This window comes from Eumetopias jubatus, unplaced genomic scaffold (assembly GCF_037043125.1).
Source record: "Eumetopias jubatus isolate StellerSeaLion01/CBP00866 unplaced genomic scaffold, mEumJub1_p1.0 scaffold_1, whole genome shotgun sequence".
NCBI classification, from domain to species: Eukaryota; Metazoa; Chordata; class Mammalia; order Carnivora; family Otariidae; genus Eumetopias; species Eumetopias jubatus.
Genome location: NW_028274807.1, coordinates 70,322,215 through 70,345,740, shown reverse-complemented (window position 1 = coordinate 70,345,740; position 23,526 = coordinate 70,322,215). Strand labels below are relative to the sequence as shown.

At 38.6% G+C, this 23,526-nt stretch overlaps 1 protein-coding gene and 1 pseudogene across 2 annotated transcripts in view; both read left to right on the top strand.

Annotated features, from left to right (window-relative positions):
* TFRC (transferrin receptor) overlaps positions 1-23,273 on the top strand; it is a 28,656-nt gene extending 5,383 nt beyond the window's left edge. Inside the window, exons 2-19 of one of the 2 annotated variants that reach the window (XM_028100889.1) lie at positions 1,878-1,939; positions 2,512-2,722; positions 3,744-3,957; positions 5,110-5,259; positions 5,440-5,542; positions 7,326-7,439; positions 8,114-8,212; positions 8,798-8,937; positions 11,556-11,713; positions 12,675-12,794; positions 13,912-13,997; positions 14,568-14,631; positions 15,596-15,663; positions 16,417-16,475; positions 16,692-16,773; positions 18,250-18,471; positions 19,468-19,608; positions 20,204-23,273. In XM_028100889.1, coding sequence (XP_027956690.1) covers positions 1,904-1,939; positions 2,512-2,722; positions 3,744-3,957; positions 5,110-5,259; positions 5,440-5,542; positions 7,326-7,439; positions 8,114-8,212; positions 8,798-8,937; positions 11,556-11,713; positions 12,675-12,794; positions 13,912-13,997; positions 14,568-14,631; positions 15,596-15,663; positions 16,417-16,475; positions 16,692-16,773; positions 18,250-18,471; positions 19,468-19,608; positions 20,204-20,446 — 2,310 coding nt within the window. In that variant the 5' untranslated portion in view covers positions 1,878-1,903 and the 3' untranslated portion in view covers positions 20,447-23,273. Of the gene's footprint in view, positions 1-1,877; positions 1,940-2,511; positions 2,723-3,743; positions 3,958-5,109; positions 5,260-5,436; positions 5,543-7,325; positions 7,440-8,113; positions 8,213-8,797; positions 8,938-11,555; positions 11,714-12,674; positions 12,795-13,911; positions 13,998-14,567; positions 14,632-15,595; positions 15,664-16,416; positions 16,476-16,691; positions 16,774-18,249; positions 18,472-19,467; positions 19,609-20,203 lie in introns of both variants that reach the window. The other variant, XM_028100888.1, reaches the window with a different exon arrangement.
* LOC114206970 (aldo-keto reductase family 1 member B1 pseudogene) lies at positions 10,063-11,266 on the top strand (annotated as a pseudogene).
* Positions 23,274-23,526: the final 253 nt, after the last annotated feature.

The window sequence follows — 23,526 nt, the reverse complement described above, 5'->3', positions numbered from 1 at the left end:
GCCATTTTATATATTTCAACATAATATAACTTTCAAACATCTAGAGGCACTCAAATCAAATTAATTAGAAAAATCCAGATTTCAGTTGATACCTGTGTTTTAATTTAATATAGGACTCTCTTGGTTACAGAGGTGTTTTTTACTTTTAAAGTGGTTGTCAGGGTGCCTGGCTGGCTCAGTCAGTCGGTAGAGCATGTGACTCTTGATCTCAGGGTTGTAAGTTGAAGCCCCACATTGGATGTAGAGATGACTGGAAAACTAAAAAAAAATAATGAAATGGTTGTCATTTATTTATTTTAATTGATGTGTTGATGTATAGTTGACATACAATATTATATTAGTTTTAGGCATGAACATAGTGATTCAAAGGTTAAGATTAATTTCTTAAATTTCTGGAGATGAGAACACAATTTTTATAACCCAGTAATCCATTGAACTTCAGTTTTGGATTATGTTTTCAGCCTTGAACAAGACACGTAACATCTCAGATAATTGGCCTCTTTGTCTGCCTACTGTATTTTTCTTTTTTTGTCTATTCTTTTTGCATCAAAGATCTTCCGGATCATTTGTAAGAACTGTTCATTTACTCAGAAGGATCAGGTGTTCGCTCATTTTTATTGGAGATGCTTTGTTACTGGTCTTTGTAGCATGACCATTCTTGGCTTAGTTCTACTGTAGTTTTTTTTTTTTTTTCAGGTGCTAGTCTATTGTCTTTTGTATTTGTTCTTTTGACTACTAAATTCAGTTACTTAAATCTACTTAACATGGGTGGCATTCTAACTAATTTTTCCCACATTTTTTAAGATTTATTATTTATTTTGGGGGGGAGGGGAGGAGCAGAGAGAGAGGGAGGAAGAGAATCTCAGGCAGACTCCCTGCTGAGCGTGGATTCCCACCATGGGGTTCAGTCCCATGACCCTGATATCATGACCTGAGCTGAAACCAAGAATCGGACGCTTTACCCACTGAGCCACCCAGGTGCCCCCCCATTTTTAATTTTGAAAAATTTCAAGCCTATAGGAAAAATTGAAAGAGTAGTAGAGTAAATATATCCATGTACCCTTTGCTCTGATTCACCAGTTATTAACAGTTGCCACATTTGCTTTATTTCTTATACACTTTTTAAAACTGAACTGTTAGGATGCGGGGCGCCTGGGTGGCTCAGATGGTTAAACATCCGCCTTCAGCTCAGGTCGTGATCCCAGGGTCCTGGGATCGAGCCCCACATCGGGCTCCCTGCTCCGCAGGAAGCCTGCTTCTCCCTCTCCCTCTACTGCTTCCCCTGCTTGTGTGCTCTCTCTCTCTCTCTCTCTGTGTCAAATAAATAAAATCTTAAAAAAAATAACAATAGAATTTATGATACTTTATTATTTTTTTTAAGTTCATTTAGTTTTTTTTAGTAATCTCTACACCCAACATAGGGCTTGAACTCACAACCCTGAGATCAAGAGTGGCATGCTCCTCCAACTGAGCCAGCCAGGCTCCCTGATACTTCATTCTTGAAATCTTCAGCATTAATTTCCTAAGCACAAGGGCATTCTCCTCCAAAAACAGAAGACCATTATCGCACTCTCCAAATCTAACATTGATACAGTACTGTTATCCAGTATATAGTTTGTATTTAGATTTATTTCTCCCAACAATATTCTTTGTCCCTGTCCCCACCCCCACCCCACCTCAATTCAGGATCTAATCAAGGATTACACTAAATTTACTTGTCCTATAAACTAAGTATCTTTGTTAAAGACTCTTTCTAGAAGGTGATAACATATTTAAAAGTAAATTTGATGTATAATAATCCAGCGTGATAATGAAAAGCCCTCACTTATCTGATATAGTGGTATCTGTCGCATATTAATTTTCTGTTTTAATACTAGGCTCTTCTTCTGTGTGGCAGCTCAGAATGATGGATCAAGCCAGATCAGCATTCTCTACCTTGGTAAGATATTTTAGGTTGTATTTCTTGTCACCAGTTTGTGAGAATATGAAGTATACAAGAATGACTCTCACCCAGTAAGCATGAAGTAATATTCAAAGGTATCATAAAGTATTTGTTTATGTTGAAGCGGTGGTCTTGAGATGTAACTGATCCCACAAAGGAAGGGTATATTCAGTCTTGAGTAGAGTGGACTTGGAAAATCCTATAAGAACTTCCAGGGTGTTTTTTGGGTGTGCTGGGAGGGGGACAGCCAAGTGGATAAGAGGAACTGAAGAAAGCACTGTTCAAAATACATAGCTACGTTAGTAGACATACATAACAGACACCCTGAATGAAAAGGCTGAGTGAGAGGAAGGCCAGTGTGTGATCTAGCCTTCATCTGTCTTGGACAGAACTGGCATAGGGAAGCATGTCGCTTTGAAAGAGGAACTTCTTTTTTTCTTAAGAATATATAGCAAGTCCTAATAATGGCCCAATAATAAGTACAGTACCCAACCAAACTTTTTGTAAATGTTCCTCTTCCCTTTCTTCTCTTTCATAATGCTTTCTTTCTCTCTTTTTTCAAACCTCAGTTTGGTGGAGAACCATTGTCCTATACCCGGTTTAGTCTGGCACGGCAAGTAGATGGTGATAACAGTCATGTGGAGATGAAACTAGCTGCAGATGAAGAAGAAAATGTTGACAATAACGTGAGGGGTAATCATGCCAGTGTCACAAAACCAAAAAGGCTTAATGGATTTATGTGCTATGGGACTATTGCTGTAGTCCTCTTTTTCTTGATTGGTAAGAGTGTCCATTCAAAACTTAAATGTTCCTTGTACTGACTCTAGGAAGGGTGTTAATTCAGCCAAGCAAACTTATTTTGTACCTTTTTATGTGCCATTATGCTAGGCACTAGGAATACAATGATGAAGAAGATTCTAGGCCTGCCTTGAGTTGAGCCTGGTGGGGGGAGAAAGACACATGAATCATTTCGTTGTAATGTGCAAATGTTATACTAGAAATACTCACAGGATATTTGTAGCATAGAAGCTTGCCCTAAGGATTCAAGGAAGGCTTCTGGGAAGAAAAGTTACCCATATCTTAAGAAGGTAACTATTTAGAGACATGTGGCTGGCTTAGTCAATAGAGCATGTGACTCTTGATCTTGGAAGGGTCATGAGTTCAAGCCCTATGTTGGGTGTAGAGATTATTTAAATGCACGGAAAAAAAAAAAACCAAAATGGAAAGGTAACTATTTAGAGTTTTTATACATTTGACTCTTGAACAACATGGGCTTGATCTGTGTGGGCCCACTTATATGCAGATTTTTTTCAGTAAATATATTGGAAAATTTTTTGGAAATGTGTGACAATTTGAAAAAACTTACCACCTGTGTAGCCTAGAAATACTGAAAAAGTTAAGAAAAAGATAGGTATTGTTGTAAGAATGTACTGTATAATACCTATAAAATACAAAATATATGTTAATCAGTCGTTTATGTCATCATAAGGCTTCTGGTCAACAGTGGACTATTAGTAGTTACGTTTTTGGAGAGTCAAAAGTTATATGCAGATTTTTTACTGTGTGTGTGGTCTACACCCTAAACCCACCCCCCCACATTGTTCAAGAGTCAACTGTATGATTTATTAGATTGAATGGTTGAAAATTACACAAAACTGAGATTCATTATTTACTTTCAAACTGCTTACAATTTGAATAAACCTGTATTTTTAAGGCTTAGCTGAAAATATTAACAGTTCTTATGGGAATATATTATAAAGGAAAATCCTGTGAGTTCAGCCATGAAACTTTTTATCCTTAGGCTTTATGATTGGCTACTTGGGCTATTGTAAACGTGTAGAACCAAGAGCTGAGTGTGAGAGACCATCAGGAACGGGGCCTCTGGGGGTAGAGGGAACAGAACCTTCCGAAACTGAAGAGTACTTCCCTGAAACTCCTTCTCGCTTATTTTGGGCGGACCTCAAAACAATGTTGTCACAGAGACTGAGTAACACAAACTTCCTCACCACCATCAGGTAAGCTTGAGCTACTTCAGAAATTTAATGTCAGTACCTAAACAAATACCAATTACTCAGAGCAGTGCAACACAACAGACAGTCTGGAGGAAAGCCCTCTTAGAGTTAGGGGAGGCTTCCTGTGTTCAGCTGGAGGGTAAACAGTTAGTGAATTCAAACTATGTTGGATGGGGAGAAGTGTGAGGACACTCCTTTTTCTTTAAAAAATTTGTAGGTCTTTGATCTTTTTGTCATCAGGCTCTTTGTAGCTTGTTGCTTGCTGTCAAACTTTCTTCTGCTTTGATTTTTCATCTTAACCCCTTGTAAGTCATGCTGAACTTTGCTACTATCCACAAGGGTATCAGTAGCCTTCTTCGCTCTTTAGATCAGGACTAACTTGACTGCCTGACTTGATATAGAGACATATCATGTCTTTAGTATTCCTTGATTTCTTCTTGTTCTCATTAATCCATACACTAAGACGTGTCCTTAAGGTTTCTGTCCTTTGGTTTTTAAGATCTTCCGTAGACACTTAGCTAACTCTGTGTAAAGAATGTATTCATCTTTCACCTATTAGCTGGCTTCCTACAGTTGCAGTGGTACAATAATTCTCTTAGTCTTAGCTTAGGAATCTTGGCATTTTTACTTCATCTAGTGAATACTTTTGTGTATACTATACCAGGCATTATAGATAAAATGAGAGTGTAGTTTACAAAAAAAAAATCTATATGATCTATATATATTTACAATGAGACGTAGGAAATCAGAACAAGGAGTAGTTTCGCTTCAAAGTAGGTGAAAATTAAAGCTGTACTTATTGAGTTCACCAACAGTAACACTATCTTTCATTTTGCTTACAACGGATCTCTTGGAAACTACTCATTTCCCCTAAAACTACCCTAAGCAGGTACCCCCTTAGGATGGGGCTCCTGAAGGACCACTTTACTTTGGATAAAGAGTTTTTAACAAGCTGAAGACATAAATTCCTTCAGATATTTGGCCATTTTTTTTCTAAGTTTGTCTTTAGTCAGCCCAGAAATTTTGGGTCACAGTTAATTTAGCTATGATGAGTAGTATGAGTTATGCTTTTAAAACAATTTGCTTGATATTTGAGTTCACTGTTTATTTTAAATTAAATTTCAGTTCATTTAACAGTGACGGTTTTTCCTCTAGGCTGCTGAATGAAAATTCGTATGTCCCTCGTGAGGCAGGATCTCAAAAAGATGAAAGCCTTGCTTTTTTCATTGAGAATCAGTTCCGTGCATTTCTACTTAGCAAAATCTGGCATGATGAACATTTTATTAAGATTCAGGTCAAAAGCAGGTATGTTGAAAGATGGTAAACTGATTTTATATAAATAGCTGTTTTCAGGTGTGCTAATATAGCAGAGACTTTCAAAGTAAATAATGCAAGTCAAATGCTAAATATATTAAAGCCATTTAATTTTTTTCCCCAAGGTTGTCCTTAGCTTCAGCTTCACTTTAACTTAATCTTTTTTAGCAGTGCTCAAAACTCGGTGACCATAGTGGGCACGGACAGTGGCGTGGTATACCTGGTGGAGAGTCCTGAGGGTTACGTGGCATACAGTAAGGCAGCGACAGTTACTGTAAGTAAGGCAAAACAATGCATGAGATTTTTTTCCCTACTGAATAACTCAGAAACTCCTTGTCGTTACTTTTCTTACGATTTTGGTGTAAATTTACTTGTAAAATGAAAGTGATCATGAGATGCTCTTGTTCTCTACCCTCCTATGCCACAGTGAAAGTAAAATCCCAGGTCCTCATCTAGGACAGCAAGGCCCTAAGTCATCCTCCTTCTCTTTTCCTCCTTCACTGTGCTCTGGCCACCCCAGCTTCCCTGGGTGTTCCTCAAACTCTGAAATGCAGGCATGCTCCCACCTCAAGGCCTTTATAAAACTTACCTTTCCTTCTGCCGGCCCCACTCTTTCCTTAAATACCAACATGGCCTGTTCCTCATTTTGTGCAAATCTCTTCTCCACTTCTTCCCTTCTTTAGGGACGTCTTCCTTGATTATCTTGTTAAAAATGGCCTTCCTCCAGTCACTTCCCCTTACCCTGCTTTATTTTTCTTCATGGGACACACCTGACATTTGTTTCCATGCTAGCATGTAAGCTACACGAAGGGCTAGAGGTTGGCTTTAGGTACTGCTATGTCACAGAGCCCTGGACAGTGCCTGACACAGGGTGGTGTTTGCTGAATGAATGTGAATATCAAGATACCATGTGGGGACAGATAGAAGTAACCATCTTGGCTGGAGTCTAGTCTTAGCTTGAATTTTTAATGCTTGATCTTTTGAAATTTAGGCAAATATGGCCAAACTACTACAGAAATTGAAAAACAGATCTATCTAGGTTTTTCAGGTGAAAAAACATGTTTGTATATCAGGGGTCTGTCTAACGGATGCCTTCCCAGCCAGATGAAGTCTTACGTGTGCCATATCACTTTCCCTGCCTACCTACAAGCTAGGGGTTTGGAGGTGGGTGGACTTCTGGCCAAGAATATTGAGGGTTTGGGAGCACCTGGGGCACAGTCAGTTAAGCATCCGACTCTTGGTTTCAGCTCAGGTCTTGATCTCAGGGTGGTGAGATTGAGCCCTGTGTGGGGCCCCACGCTGAGCACGGAGTCTGCTTGACACTCTCTCTCCCTCTCCCTCTCCCCCTCCTCCCAACCCCCCCTTTCTCTCTCTCTCAAATAAATTAATTAATTAAAAAAAAATAAAAACACAGGGTTTTTGTTCATCCGCAAGCTTTCTATATTTGGATATTTGCTTGTCAATGTCAGTTTATAGCTCTGTTAATAAAATTTAGGAACATTATGAGACAGCTTTTATAAACATCTAAAAGTTGATCTGTGCAAGTCACTTTATTGTAGTAGATAGTGTTCAACAGTTTTCACACGGGTTTATTATCAGAACTTTCAGTTAAGACCCATTCCTATGTATGTCCTCAATTATCTAGCATTCAGATGTTAGGAACTTTATGTAATTGGTGCTGCCAGGGCTAGCCTACAGTATTTATATTGGTATGTGTCTCTTTGTTTATCATATTCTGTTTGCTTTTCTCTTCTCCCAAAATACTGGAAGCAATGTAAAAGAGATTAAATGTCAATAGGTCAATGCGAATTAGATTAAAGGCAGCATGTGATGTTACCAGACGTGAATATAGGAGGCCAGAAGTCTTGATTCACTCCTGATAACTGTGACCGGTTCGACTAGAACTCTCTTACATCCTTTCTAGGCTTTCATCTCCTTTTTGTCTTTTTGTTTTCTCTCTTGGGGTTGAAATGTAAAACCATCCTGTCTCAGACTCTATGGCTGTTCTAATTACCATAATGCTCATTAACTCTGATGTCTTGATGTCTTTATTCTAGGGTAGACTGGTCCATGCTAATTTTGGCACCAAAAAAGACTTTGAGAATTTAAAATCTCCTGTGAATGGATCTTTAGTGATCGTTAGAGCAGGGAAAATCACTTTTGCTGAAAAGGTGAGTATAAGTTATTGAGTACATTGGTATCATGCTTTTCTTCATTTAAATGGTATTGATTCTTTTTACATTCTGAAAACTGTCAGTCTTAAACTCTCAATACCTAATAACATAATTTATTAAAATGTTCAACAAATTACATAAGTTCCAATTCTCTAAACTGTAGGACACTTGTAAAACTATGGCAGAGCCACTTGGAGTATTCTGCAGTCATTGTCTTTCAGTGAAAAAGAAGTAATCAGAAATGCTTAAGTGAAAGCAGTTTAAATTTAGAATAACAATATTCTGTTGTTATATAGGATTGTTAAATTATTGTTAAATTAAGGTGCTTTAATTGTTACGTTCTATATAACCCAGTTTTATGTATGTATAGAATTCAGCTCTATGTTTTATGAAAAGGAAAATTAAAAGTCAAAGCTCCATAAGCACCTAGAATGGAACATAGCAAAAGACAGTGGTTGTGTTGGATGGGTTTTTATTATTTGTCTTTGAAACTCCTTGATGAGTTAGTTAAGGCAAGAAGTTTGTCTCAATGTATAAGCTATTTGAAACATTGGGGAGTTTCAGTGCAGTCCTCTCTAACCCTTTGTCTTTTAGCATAAAGCCCAATGCATAGTCTTCTAATTTTGTGTGATTACATCTTCACTTTCTGATCTTTACATGTTTTCCTTTAGGTTGCAAATGCTCAAAGTTTCAATGCAATTGGTGTCTTGATATACATGGATCAGTCTAGATTTCCCATTGTTAATGCAGAGGTTCCAGTCTTTGGACATGTGAGTGTTTTTTTGTTTTTTTTTTTTAAGATTTTATTTTATTTATTTGACAGAGAGAGAGCACAAGTAGGCAGGCAGGCAGGCAGAGGCAGAGGGAGAAGCAGGCTCCCCGCCGAGCAGGGAGCCTGATGTGGGGCTCAATCCCAGGACCCTGGGATCATGACCTGAGCCGAAGGCAGACACTTAACCGACTGAGCCACCCAGGCGCCCCGTGAGTGTTTTTCTTAAGAAAATGAGTTTTTGGATTCTACAAATGTTGCTGGGTTCCATCTGTATTAGTAGTATAACGTGCCTTCCTTAAATGCTCTTTTTTTTTCTGGGAGAGTCTAGCACTGACAAGAAGATGGATTATGTGACTTTGAGACGTAGTTATTATTGCTAACGGAACCTTCTCAACAGTGTCTTGAATTGGGAATTTGGCATATGCTATATAAAAACAAGAGTAACATGTTGTAGAGCCACTCAGACCTTCAGGCTTTGAGGTGCTAAACTAAATTTAGGCTATACCCTCATGCTGAATCTGAATCTTCTAGGGATTTCTTGAACAAATGCCTGACAGAGCACATTATTCTTTTGTTTTACTAGGCTCACCTGGGAACAGGTGACCCGTACACACCTGGATTCCCTTCTTTCAATCACACTCAGTTTCCACCATCTCAGTCATCAGGATTGCCCAGCATTCCTGTCCAAACAATTTCCAGAGCTGCTGCAGAAAAGTTGTTTGAGTAAGTTCTTATTGGAAGGTTCTCTTATTTGAAAACTGGTTTTATGCTTAGAAAGGAATAGTAATCATTTCAGTTAATTTTATAACATTTAAAACAATTGGCTATAATTTTCCATATTTGGCATTTCATGGGGTGGATAGCTGTTAACTTGCAGATAAATATGAATTTTTTCCTCCATAAGGTGATCTTAATAATTAGACATTGGATTTATAAACTCAGTGAGTCCTTGTTCAATTTACCCACTGAATTCCTTGTATACTGTTCCTGGCATAGCTTCTGCTTGAGGACTTCCTGAGGTAAAGCACTTTGTTGCCTATGGCAACCCATTCAGTTATTGGAGTAGGTCTGTCAGAATTCATGTTGAGCTGAAATCTTATTCCCTGTAACACCTATTAGTTCTAGAGTTTCTTCTTAACAACAGAACAATTCAAGTTTTCTAGTCCGTAGATTGAATATCTTCAGTTCTCATGACAGTTTCCAGATGCTTTACAGTCATGGTTAGTCCTGGATATCCTCCCTAATGTTTTAGTATCCCTCTTTAATAAGAGAACCCAGTCTGATTAGAGTAATTGTCATTAACTTTTATCTTGATCTGGACGTATTTCCCACCTGGTATTGGCACAGGATGTAGATCTAGTCTCAAGACACTTATGTGAACATTTATTTGCTGTGTGACGTAGAACAAGTTACTCTAACCCCACTGATCATGTTTCTTTGACTTAGATAGTTGAAATATATTCTACTTAACAGGGTGATTGGTTTCAAATGAAGAGCATCTACATGTAAGGATACCTGTATAATACTATGCGACTAGTAACAATGCTATCTGCGAAGCATTTTTAATAGGTGATTTTTATTGTTCTTACCACCGCTTACAAGTCTTCCCTAACCTGTGAAGCCAGCTCCCTATTTTATTGTTCTGTTGTGGGGGGTAATAATGTTTTGACATACTTCTGTAAGTAGAGCAGTCATTGTTTGGATAACATGAGGAATTTGATAGGGGAAGATACCTAACTATTAGCAGCATGAAAATATTCTTTTATAACTAAGATAAGAATGTATACTGGTTAGTAGAGAGAGTGAGGAAACATGGGGATGTGTTAATGGGCTTGTATGCAAGAACTTCATTCTGGGTGGTCTTCGGGAGTGGGCCTGTGGATCTCAGCAGTCATGGCCAGCCACCTCGTGCTCTACACCGGCGCCAAGATGCCCATCATGGGGCTGGGCACCTGGAAGTCCCCTCCAGGCAAAGTGACCGAGGCTGTGAAGATGGCGATTGACCTTGGGTACCACCACATCAACTGTGCTCACGTGTACCAGAACAAGAATGAGGTGGGGTTGGCCATCCAGGAGAAGCTCAAGGAGCAGGTGGTGAAGCGTGAGGACCTCTTCATCGTCAGCAAGCTGTGGTGCACATTCCATGAGAAGAGCATGGTGAAGGGAGCTTGCCAGAAGACGCTCAGTGACCTGAAGCTGGACTACCTGGACCTCTACCTTATTCACTGGCCAACCAGCTTCAAGCACGGGAAGGAATATTTCCCACTGAATGGGGAAGGCAATGTGATTCCCAGCGACACCAATTTTGTGGACACGTGGGAGGCCAGGGAAGAGCTGATGGATGAAGGGCTGGTGAAAGCTATTGGAGTCTCCAACTTCAACCATCTCCAAGTCGAGAAGATCTTAAACAAACCTGGCTTAAAATATAAGCCGGCTGTTAACCAGATCGAGTGCCACCCGTATCTCACTCAGGAGAAGTTAATCCAGTACTGCCAGTCCAAAGGCATCGTGGTGACTGCCTACAGCCCGCTCGGCTCTCCTGACAGGCCCTGGGCCAAGCCTGAGGACCCTTCCCTGTTGGAGGATCCCAGGATCAAAGCTATCGCAGCCAAGCACAAGAAAACCACGGTGCAGGTTCTGATCCGGTTCCCCATGCAGAGGAATTTGGTTGTGATCCCCAAGTCCATGACACCCGAACACATTGCTGAGAACTTTCAGGTCTTTGACTTTGAACTGAGCAGCGTGGATATGACCACCTTACTCAGCTACAACCAGAACTGGCGGGTGTGTGCCTTGGTGAGCTGTGCTTCCCACAAGGACTATCCCTTCAATGCTGAGTTTTGAAGCTCTTGGTGCCTCTTCCCCTCCAGGTTGAGTCTACAGAGTTGAAATAGTGCCACTAACGACTGGATGTTGGCTGCTTGGAACTTTAACCCTTTCATCCAGACTTCTTGCCTCAAATAAGAGTTGTTTTGTGGAAAAAAAAAAAAAAAACTTCATTCTGAGTCCATCTTGGTATCTACTTAAAATGTAAATTATAACTGTCTCTGGCAGAAATGCACGTGTCAATAAAATCTTTAAAAAAAAAGGCACGTGTCAGATGAGGACAGGTAGAGAAATTTTTTTAAACACTGGTTAAACTTGGAGGTAACTGATTTTCAAATGATTGCCTACAGGTCAGAGTAAGATACAGATGGCCATCAAGAAGTAAATTTTGTATACATTTTCTTTGTATGTCCTCCTAGCCTGGACCTTCCCTGGGCAGTAAGGAAGACTGATTTTGAAAGCCTTGGGGGAAGCAACAGTAACTCAGAACTCTGATGTCTGTTTTCTTCTTCTAGAAATATGGAAGGAGACTGTCCTTCTGCTTGGGAAATAGACTCCTCGTGCAGGCTGGAGACTTCCCAGAACAGGAATGTGAAGCTCACTGTGAACAATGTGCTGAAAGAGATAAGAATTTTTAACGTTTTTGGAGTTATTAAAGGTTTTGAAGAACCTGGTAAAGACCCTTGTTTTTGTTTTGTTTGTTTGTTTGTGTTTTCCTAGTTCTTAAGAATGTGGCCAGAAGAGGGAAGAGGGAGTGCAGGAAGGCTGGCTTTGGCTTGGTTTTGTGGAATGCTAACTCTTGTCTGTCCTAAAGCGAACTGTTTAGGTGTCAGTTTTATTGGGAGATAATAAGACCCTAGGAAATTAACTTGTCAAAAATTGACCATTAAGATTAGAAAATGTTTTTTAAGTTATTGAATAGAACAGCAGTAAGCACAATTCTTCTCAAAGGGGGCAGATAATAAACCTGTTGCAGGCTATCAGTCTGTTGCAGCTACTTAACTCCAACGTGGCAGCGTGAAAACAGCCATAAATGATACGTAATGAATGCGCACGCAGGCTGTGATTTACCACTGACCCCTTGAATAGGCCATCTGTTTATGTAGAATCTAATAGTCATATCATTTAGTAAAGAAAGCCCGTGGGGGGTGCCTGGGTGGCTCAGTCGTTGGGCGTCTGCCTTCGGCTCGGGTCGTGGTCCCGGAGTCCTGGGATCGAGCCCCGCGTTGGGCTCTCTGCTCGGCGGGAGGCCTGTTTCTCCCTCTCCCGCTCTCCCTGCTTGTGTTCCCTCTCTCGCTGTGTCTCTCAAATAAATGGATGAAATCTTTAAAAAAAAAAAAGCCCATGGATTTTGGTTGCTTATTAAACTATTAGTGGGCACTGATAGGTAGCCGATGAGTAAACTTAATTGGTAATGTGGAAAGAGTAGCAATACTAATAAGGAAAAAGAGATTAGCATTGTCATGTGAATTTTTAATTTCTGGAGTCCTAAGTCAGATATGAAATATTTTATTTACCCTTAGAGCATATACTGCATTTTTACCCTTTTTACTAACATGATTATTCTAGAGTTCAATATTAGAAAACAGTTTAAAAGTTGATTGTATAATTTATCTTTTCTTTTTCTTTTTAAGATCGCTATGTTGTAATAGGGGCTCAGAGGGATGCCTGGGGTCCTGGAGCTGCAAAGTCTAGCATAGGAACAGCTCTCCTATTGGAGCTTGCCCGGATATTTTCTGATATGGTCTTAAAAGGTAGAGTACAAATTTTGAGAACTTGAATATCTATGTGCTATGTATAGTTCTAAATATTATATGATTTCTCACTTTCGCCTATATTATTATGGTTCACTTACGCTGGGCTCTGAGTTCTTAGGTACAAAGCAGATCATCTTTTGTTGGATCTGCCTTTGACTGAAACAGCTTTCCATGCAGTGTCTTCATTGCATTGGGTATCAGCTCCTTTTTGAGACACCAAAAAAGTATTGTATTGGACCCTAATTCTTAGTTTGACATATTCAGAATGATATGGCAAATCTAGCATGGTCCCTAAGGAATCTATTTTAAAGCAAGCAGTGGTATACCTCTGTACTAATTTTCTATAATTTTGTTATAAAGTTATAGTATGTAATTTTATATATTATACTTAGAATACTAGGTATGTTCATATGTATTTATAATATATAAACACTTTCAAGCCTTTCTCCCTTGGTACTTGGCCATTCCTCTACACATACCCCCCCCCCCCACACAAACCATCACCTTCTTGAATCTTTGGGTCAGAGGGTAAGTTGTAGTGCTTAACTTTTATGCAAAAGTATATAATACAAAAAAATACATACCCAAGGAAAGGGGAGGAATGGAGGGCAGTGGTACATATAGTCCCAAAAGGAGCTGTCATTAATGTAATTCCTCTGAAAACTCTTTCTTATAACTTAAATGTGTGAATTTGTATTCTATTTCATAACAATTGTTTGTGGAAGTAACCCAGCTTTTTAAGTGATTGACCTCTACGCAGATTGTTTTCAGAGAAGGTACACGTTGTAGTTGCACCATGATTTCAAGTATTTCTTGGTCCAGATGTTAAGGGGCTCAAAGAATGGAGTTGGGAGAAAAGTGACTTCCTATAAAAACTGGTCCCTACCATGTATTTGAAATCTTTTTTGCAAATGATCTTTTATCCTGTTCTTTGTAGATTACTTTTAAAATTTATTTTTATTCTTTCTGTTGTTGTTCTTTCACCTGGGGCCTCAAAAGGGAAAGAAATAGTTTTTAATCTGCTGTCTTGAATTAGAAATTTCTGATCTCATCTTAAGTCAGTTGCCTACCTGTAACCTGTCCTAAGATAAAACAACTTTTTGTTACCTTTTAGATGGCTTTAGACCCAGCAGAAGCATTGTCTTTGCCAGCTGGAGTGCTGGCGACTTTGGAGCAATTGGTGCCACTGAATGGCTAGAGGTATTATCTGTACAGCACCCATACCCAGAATGGGCAGCTGAACTTGTTTTGGCTTAATTTGTCCTCCAGAAACCATACTCTTTTAGATTTGATTACAGTTGATCCTGAACGACACAGGTGTGAACTGTGCGGGTCCACTTATGCATGGATTTTTTTTTATATATAAATACAGTATAGTCCTCTAAATGTATTTTCTCTTTCTTAGGATTTTCTTAGCATTTTCTTTTCTTTAGCTTATTTTACTGTAAGAATACAATATATAATACATATAACATACAAAATAAGTGTTGATCAACTATTTATGTTATTAGTAAAGCTTCCAGTCAACAATAAGCTATTCGTAGTTCAGTTTTGGGGGGTCAAAAGTTATACGTGGATTTTCAGTTGCGTGGGGAGGGGGTTAGTGCCCTGACTCCCACGTTAGGGAGGTCAACTGTATATCATTTTTGCCTTTGTATATTTAATCTCAATAGACTCTAAATTTAAAAAGATGCCCCTAATAATAGCTGCTCCATGTGACAATTGGATTAATTCATATTAGTACATTTAGTATGTTTCCTTCTCTTTCAGGGATACCTTTCCTCCCTGCATTTAAAGGCTTTCACGTACATTAATCTGGATAAAGCTATTCTTGGTAAGTATCCTTTTCATTAGCTGTTTATGAATTTAGATAAATTACTTATAAAACAGAAGAAAGCTTTTTACAGCAACACTCATTATTTTCTATAATTTACATTGTCCATTCCCTGATTAAGACTGACTTAGCTTTCTCTTAGTAGTCCATTCAGTTGTAGAATGGGTGCAGGTTGCCTTGTTGAATGCAACAGTTCCCAGTGTGGTCCTCAATTAGCAGCATTCGGATCACCTGGGAACTGTTAGCTGTTAGCAATGTAAAATTTCAGAACTTTTGAGTCTGAAACTGGAGTACAAATCCAGCAGGCTGTGTTTTAACAAGCACTCAGGTGATTCTGAGGCACTAAAGAGAACCATGAGTCTGGATTGTTTTTTACACCAGAAGGAACTAAACCATACTGTATAGAACGGTATTTCTAGGGACTAATTCACATCTAGCTAGATGGTGTCATCACGAACAGAAATACCAGATAGTCAAACTGCTAAAAGAATTTGAATGTTATTAAAAGTGCAGAGGTAGCCAGCGGATGAACTGAGAATAGTAAAATAGCGCATTGGAAAGAAAAAGGAAGGAGTTAGAATTGAACTAAATTTGCACTAGATTCGTCGTTATTGTCATCTTACCCAGACGGCAGGATGTGCGGAGTGTGGCAAGTAGACGGTGGCTAGCAGATAACTGCCCTAATTAGCTGAACTAGAAAGGCACCGGAAACAATCGTTAACACTGTCATCTGCCAGCTCAGGACTAGGAGCTTCAGTCGAGTCAGATTAGGGCTAGCAGTTACTAAAGAAGTTGGCTCTTAAATCACTGTTTTTCTCTAGTTCTCGAAGAGGATAGTTGTATTTGGCCACTCATCTAAGTCATCGTCTTCCTTTTTTGTTGAGTACTTTTGGTTGTAGAAGCTGCCATGTGAAAATTACTTGACTAGAGAAGGGGCAGTGTTTTTAAAATAATCTCTTTGCAGGTACCAACAACTTCAAGGTTTCGGCCAGCCCACTGTTGTATTCGCTTATTGAGAAAACGATGAAAGATGTGAGTATATACCTAATTACAAAATCTGTAACTTGCTTTTTCATCTAATTTACAATAAGATGGAAAATGACGTTTAAACCATCATAAGTAACCAAGTTTTGCAACTGGGAGGAATGAGATTTGGCTCAATGGGCTTAGAGGCCATATATATTGGTAATGATTTTTTTTTTTAAGGATTTTATTTATTTCCTTGAGAGAGCACAGAGGGAGAGGGAGAATCAGACTCCCTGCTGAGGATTCTGAGATCATGACCTGAGTCCAAGGCAGACGTTTAACCAGCTGAGCCACTCAGGCGCCTCTGGAATGATTAAAGACAGAACAAGCGTCAGAGAACTTGACCTCGATCCTATGGGAAACTAGGAATTGCTGTAGAGTCTCCAGCAAGGCAGTGTAATGTGTTTGCAGGTTAGGCTGCAGTAGTATAAAATGAGCTACAAGGCAAAAAAAAACAGAAACAAGATAGGCCTATCATGAAGGCTAGAAAGGGCTTTTAAAATTGCGGCTAACCCACCTTTAAAATGGTTAAAGAAGGAGAACATTTTTTTCTCCTTGTAACTGAAGGAACCATGACAGCATGAGCCTAGTAGGAGTAACTAGAAATTTGAGATTTTTTAACAGTCTTAAATTTTTTTCAAGAAGATACAGTAGATTTTTTTAACAAATGTTTAGAGATCTAAATATGTTTTTGACCAGCCTGAATAACTATGTCCAGAAAGATTCATTTTAGTGACAAATTAATTTTTTATTTTACAGGTGAAACATCCGGTTACTAAGCAGTCTCTTTATCGGGACAGCAACTGGATGAACAAAGTGTAAGTTGAGAAAAGTGAATGAACAGCTTATAGAAAAGCAGAATCATCCAGTAGCACCTGCTGTGTTAGGTAGAAATCTAAACCTAACCTTGCAGTGTGCTTACCTGTACTTAGAGTCAATTTAAGAATTTATTTGGGGATAGGGGTAGGGTTGCATGATAGCACAGTTTGCTCCTTAGAAAACTTTCTAGAGACACATTCTTGCTTTCCTTGCAGAGAGGAATTTTCTTTGGATAATGCTGCTTTCCCTTTCCTTGCGTATTCTGGAATCCCAGCAGTTTCTTTCTGTTTTTGTGAGGTAAGTCTGAACTCTAAAGTTATATCTTAGATCTTCTTTCATCAATTTTGAGACCTGGAGTGCTTAAAATGTTTTAAGAAGTTAGACACATGCAGTTATTGCATGCTCCCTTATTATCAGTCTCAACGTAGAATTGTTCTCAATTAGTTTAATTAGCAGTTGAATGTATTTGCTAAAACATCTTCAATTAGGTATCATGAGTTTTAATAACAAGGCTACTACCTATTGGACAGTGCAGATACAGAATATTTCCACCAAACAGAAGGTTCACCTGGACATTGCTGTACTTGATACCTGTTAAGATACCGTTCTAGACATTTGTCCAAAGATGTTAATCTCTTGAACAGGGATTACGGGTAAAAGCACAAAAACCAAACAGATGTAAGGTTGTTATGAGACAGAACTTTGAACAGACCAAGTTGTAGGAAAGCAAGATTGGCTTGTTTCAGGAGCCAGTTAGAAGGCCCTGAAGGCTGCTCTGAGTAAACAGAAGGATGAAGGCCTCTGTGCTGAAGTGCTAATGTTGGAAAGCCAGCCCTGTAGTGGGTTCTCCAAGGGATGAAGAGATCCTAGAGTTTTAGTATAGGAGGTCAGGGTGGAAGGTGTTAACTTTTGCATCAAATTATTGATCTCACGGAGGCCAAGTCCTCACGTGACTTTTTATCACTGGATGTTTTGGCCTGGGACTAGGAGGGGAAAGGTCTGAAGCAAGGGAGTGATGTAAGATCTGGATTTGGAGATTAACAAAACTGGAACTCTCTTGACCCTCTGCTAAAACAGCAGTGTGGATGGCATTGAAATAGCTGGTCACAGTATCTGTTTAGTACAGTAGGAAGAACTGAATGTCTGGTCCTAGGGTTGAGGAGATTTATGGATGATTTCTGTTGACCTCCAGAAGGTTTTTAAAAAAAACTTACTGACTTCTTAGATGTCAAAAACCTAGCAGGTAATACAGAACTATATAGTCTGAAAGTAAAGAAAATAGAGTTGAAGAAATAGTTACTTAAATTGTCTAGTGAAGGTAGAGACAACTTCTTATTAGAAAGGTAACTTGTATGAATGGATTGAATGCTGAATCATTAGAAAGAAGGTCAATTTTAGTCTAAGTGTGACACTTTATATCAAAAATACACTTCACGCATGCTGTCCTCATTATTTAATGAGCCAAACTTCCCAGAGAGGAAAATAAGTATACAACCTCAAGAAATTTGGCTAGACATCTCTTTAGGGAATATGATGCAATAGAACAGGGATTCTATAGGACCTAGAAGAAAGCAGTCATTCTAGGAGTAGGTTAGCTTCATAGGAAGCAGCAAAAGTAGTTCCAGTATAGTGGTTGGGAGATAAAATTGGAGTAGGAATACATTAGAAGCAAGGGAAGAATTCCAACTACTATTACCTTGATAGTAAAATGAATGTGTGGCTCCTACTCTTATGACCCACCTCTGAGTACATTCACCTAGCTTTGTTTTTCAGGACACAGATTATCCTTATTTGGGTACTACCATGGATATCTATGAGAAACTGAAACAGAAAATTCCTCAGTTGAATGAAATGGCACTTGGAGCAGCAGAAGTAGCTGGTCAGCTTATAATGAAACTTACCTATGATCTTGAATTGAACCTGAACTATGAGATGTATAATGACAAAATACTTGCATTTGTGAAGGATATGAACCGATTCAGAGCAGACATAAAGGTGAGCACTAATTAAAATCAGGTTCTTAGTGCTGAAATATCCAACAGTTTGAAGAATGATGTTTAATTTAGCTGTTCCTGAGGAGGGACAGGGTTGGTAGCTGAAGTACATTTTAAAGTGAACTAATGTATAAGTTTTCATAGAATTTGTAACTCATTTGAAAGGGAAGTTGAGAGGCTGTGGGTTATAAATCTAGGATATACCACAGTAAGTATTTCAGAATCTAATTAGCCTAAGGTATGTTATGTTTATGTAATTCCAAGCAACCTGTAAAGAGGACCCAGAGAATATAAAAATCTCAACCATGACTCTGGACCTATGAGTTTGGGCCATAGAGCATATATGCCTTTCAGGGATGTCACAGATGGAGAGAGAACATAGCCAGTAATTACAGTCTTACTTAGTGTTGATTCTTTGTTCCTAGTATTCAAATGCTTGATAAAATCAAATTAATAGTAATCTGTGGTTTCCAACTGGTTTTATGGTACTAGAAGTCAATTTAACAGATCCCTTCAATGAAGTAAATCACTGATAAGTCTTAATGATTATGGCTTTCTTGAAACTTGATACTATAACTGATCAGAAAATGGGACTTACGAGAAAAATCACTAGATTGTGAAGTTCACTGAACCAAAATGGTTAAGATTTTCCCCCATCAGCAAATTGGCCTGGAAACAATATACTGCACAGGATTATATATTAAGTAAATTATGTTAAATTTCTTGACGAGGACGGCTTCCTTGGGAAACTAAGAATGGATAACTGTGCCATCTGCTGGGCTCAGATACAAGTGTATTACTCTAGTTCATAGAGCCTGGGACCTCCTGGGCAAGGTGCCTAAGTCTAGCATTCTCTGCTTGGTCTAGCATTCTCTGCCCGCAAGTCACCCCCTTTTATCAGAACCGTCTCAGTTGCTAGCACTAAATTAGAAATGTATGTAGAATAATATCCTTAGAATAAATATCTCATAGGAAGTTTCATGTCCTTCTGCTTCAGGAGATGGGTCTGAATCTACAATGGCTGTATTCTGCTCGTGGAGACTTTTTCCGAGCCACCTCCAGACTAACAACCGATTATAAGAACGCAGAGAGAACAAACAGATATATCATGAGGGAGATCAATGACCGTATCATGAAAGTAAGTAAATGTCTAAAAAAGGGAGAACTAAAGTATGTTGATTTTTCATTGGTAAATCTTGCATTTCTAAAAAGTAGAGTAGTAATTCCAGGACCTTAGAATCCTTTGCTGCTTTAGAATTGAGCACAGATTTTTAACTCTTATTAGCAAGACCTAGAACTGACATACCTAAACTGGAAATACAAAAGGCATTTGACCTAGTATTAACCTTTTTAGAAAGGGATCATAAATGATTTTTAGCTGTCATTTTCTCTGTATTCCTGTTCTCTAATTCAGCCCTTAACTGCTTTTATCTTAATCTGCTTGGAAGAGGCAGGAGACTTGATTACAGCGGGAACTTGTAAATCTTCCATATGTATGCTCTGTAACTAAAAAAAACCAATACAATTAGAGTTCACTTTTACAAATGAATTGACAGCTTACTTTATAATTTTAATGTTAGAAGATTAGTAGCCTGGTTCTCCACATTCTTAAATTTGGGGATTTTTTACATTTAAAGTGAGAGAATGACAGTTGTTTTACTACATCAGGTCCTCCCCTCACAGCAAAAGTCCCAGCACTGTGTAAGTTCTCTTGTATGTTTTTGTTTCCATAGGTGGAATATCACTTCCTCTCACCCTACGTATCTCCGAGAGAGTCTCCTTTCCGACACATTTTCTGGGGCTCTGGCTCTCACACTCTGTCGGCTTTACTAGAGCATTTGAAGCTGCGTCAGAAAAATAACAGTGCTTTTAATGAAACACTGCTGAGAAACCAGTTGGCTCTAGCAACTTGGACTATTCAAGGAGCTGCAAATGCCCTCTCTGGTGACATATGGGACATTGACAATGAGCTTTAAATGTAATGCTCGTAACTCCTATAAGAACATCAGGGTAGTGTGATTTCTAGACTTGTGCTGGTTGTGCTAAATTTTTAGTAGGGCTACAAAACCTAATATTGTTAAAATTCTACCCAACCATCTTGGTACTCCTAGATATCTTTAGGCAGCAGCTTTTAATACAGGGTAGGTACCTGCACTTCAAGTTAAAGTGAATAACGACTTAAAAATGTTCATGATAGAATCTTTTCTCTGATCATCTCTAAAATTTTAAATGCTTTGTTTGGTAACTGCCTCTTTCTTGTTACAGTTATGAAAAAGTCAGAACCAGTTACATGAATTATTGCTCTAAATCCTAAGGACATGAACTGGTAATCTTCTAAGGGGGAGGAGGAGGGTGGTATCTGCTGAAGGCTGAATGCGGTGGCTTGGTGTGATCCTCTGCCTTCATTTGATGCTGGATAGGAGATACCAGGTTGTAAGACCTCATTCTCCAAATGAGATATATGCCTTCTCTAAGGATTTAGCTGGTTTCCACATCCTTGAATGAAACAGTTAACTTTCAGAAGAGATGGGACTTGTTTTCTTGCCCATGAGGTCTGAAGCAGAGGTCCTCCAGTTGGATAAAATGAGGTTCAACTGTTTATCACAGGAGTAAGGCCTTAATGTGTTAACCTCAAGATTATTTATGAAAAGAGGAGACCAGAAGCCAAAGACCTGTATTTTCTTTTCATCCTCCCCTCCCCTGTAAGCCTTTGTTCATTAGCTTTTTGTCGTTTTTGTGTTTCCCAAAGTATTTTGAAAGAGAACCAGCTTTAGGTGTTTAATTTCAAACTCAGTTTGTCAGACGTTAAAGAACACACTGCCAAATTTTGGCCAAAGTGTTAATTTTTTGGAAAAGCTTTCTATCATTTTGGCACTGAGATATTTATTGTTTATTTATCAGTGACAGAGTTCACTATAAATGGTGTTTTTTTTTATAGAAGATAATTATCGGAAGCAGTGCCTTCCATAATTATGACAGTTATACTGTCGTTTTTTTTTAATAAAAGCAGCATCTGCTAATAAAACCCAACAGATACTGGAAGTTTTGCATTTATGGCCAACACTCGTGGGTTTTAGAAAACAGCCACAAGCCAAATAAAACTTTAAAGCTAAATATCGGTAAAGAATTCCATTTAATTGGGGGTTGCTAATCAAGTTAGACTTCTGTTTAGCCAACCAGATAAAAATAGCAGTTCTCCTAAAGGGAAGGAATTGTAACCAAGTTATAAATTAATGTCACTTAAAGGCTTGATAGTACTCATATGTGTGAAATTTTACAGCTCAGTTTATCCAAGGTGTAACTTTAATTCAAATTTTGCAAAATTTCCAGTACCTTTGTCACAAACCTAACTCACATTATCGGGAGCAGTGTCTTCCATAATGTATAAAGAACAAGGTAGTTTTTGCCTACCACAGTGTCTATATCGGAGACAGTGATCTCCATATGTTACACTAAGGGTGTACGTAATTATCGGGAACAGTGTTTCCCATAATTTTCTTCATGCAATGACATCTTCAAAGCTTGAAGATCGTTAGTATCTAACATGTATTCCCAGCTCCCTATAATTCTCTTTTAGTTTTAGTTGCAGAAACATTTTATGGTCATTAAGCATTTGGTGGGTGAATTCAACCACTATAAGATAAAATTACTTCCTTCAAGATTCTTTGTTTTTAAACCTAATGTAGTATCTCGTTATATTTGTGGTTTCTCCACGTCTTCTGTTTAGCGGAATAGTAGTATACATTTATAACGTTTGCCATTGACAAATGAATTTAACTTTATCCCCTTATTTGTATGTTCTCTCCTGTAAACTTAGTTCATAAAAGTTTGAATCCAGAATTGACCTTTTAGCTTAAATCAGGGGAAACTTGCCTAGGAGGCTCGGGGGGAGGGGGGGTGGAGTGAAAGGTGTAGGGAAGCGAGGCTTGCAAAAGAATCTTTGAACATGTCTGCCTACCCATTAGTATGTGGTGGTTTTCAGTTAAATATAGATGTAAACAAGTAAGTTTGAAGCTACATGAGTAAGACTTTATTTTCTGGTCAGCCATCATTATAAACCTGATAATCAGCTGTTTGTCATAGGGCAGTTCACCCTAAGAAATCGTCACCTAAGAAAAAGTCTATAGGGTCTCTTAAGGTTCTTAAACTTAGCGTCACCTGCCTAAGTTAACCTCGATCTAGATGATTACAGCCTCACTGAACTGCTTCACTGCTCGCAGTCTGTTTAGTCTTCACAGTGTTTTCTCTTGAACTGGTATTTAGTGTAGCTGAGTGAAAAGGTCATAGCTGGGATCCCTGGTTTGGGTATCATGCTTTATCATACTTTAATGAAAGCTCAGTAACTTCAAGACATAATATGAATAATGGGCATCCATTTACAGCAGTAAATCTCTTCAAAAACCTCTTTTCCATGGTGAGGATTCAGTTATTTCTAATCCAAAAAGCCACTAAGTGGTAAGAGGCTTAATATTCCTGAATGAAATGTGTATCTGACTAGCAACAACCTGCTGGACTTCAGATTTTTTCTGGTTATAGATATCAAGTGCATTTTGAAGGTAAAGGATAAAAGAAGTGAGCTCTATCGTGACTCACTGTTCTATAACTTGCATGACCTTTACTGTGTTTCCTCTTTGAATGTTCTTGAAATTTCAGTTGGCTAAACATGGCTTGTTAGACTTGCCAACCTACTGCTCATCTATATCTTTATAAACAAGTGATATGCCCTTAAAATTGTGTCCAAGCTGGTATGTGCAACAGTGTGGAAATCCCTTATCTGATTTAATAAAAATGCTTGAACACTGAGTCGTCATTTTTTAAAATAGACTTTATTTTTTTAGTGCAGTTTTGGGTTCATAGCAAAATGGAGCAGAAAGTATGGAGTTCCCATATACTCTCGGCCTGCACACCCCTGGCCCAGCTTCCCCCACAATCAACATCCCCCACCAGAGTAGGACACAAGTTATAATTGATGAACATACATTGACACAACATTATTGCCCAAAGCCCATAGTTTACGTTAAAGTTTAATTTCAGTGTTGTACATTCTGTGAGTTTG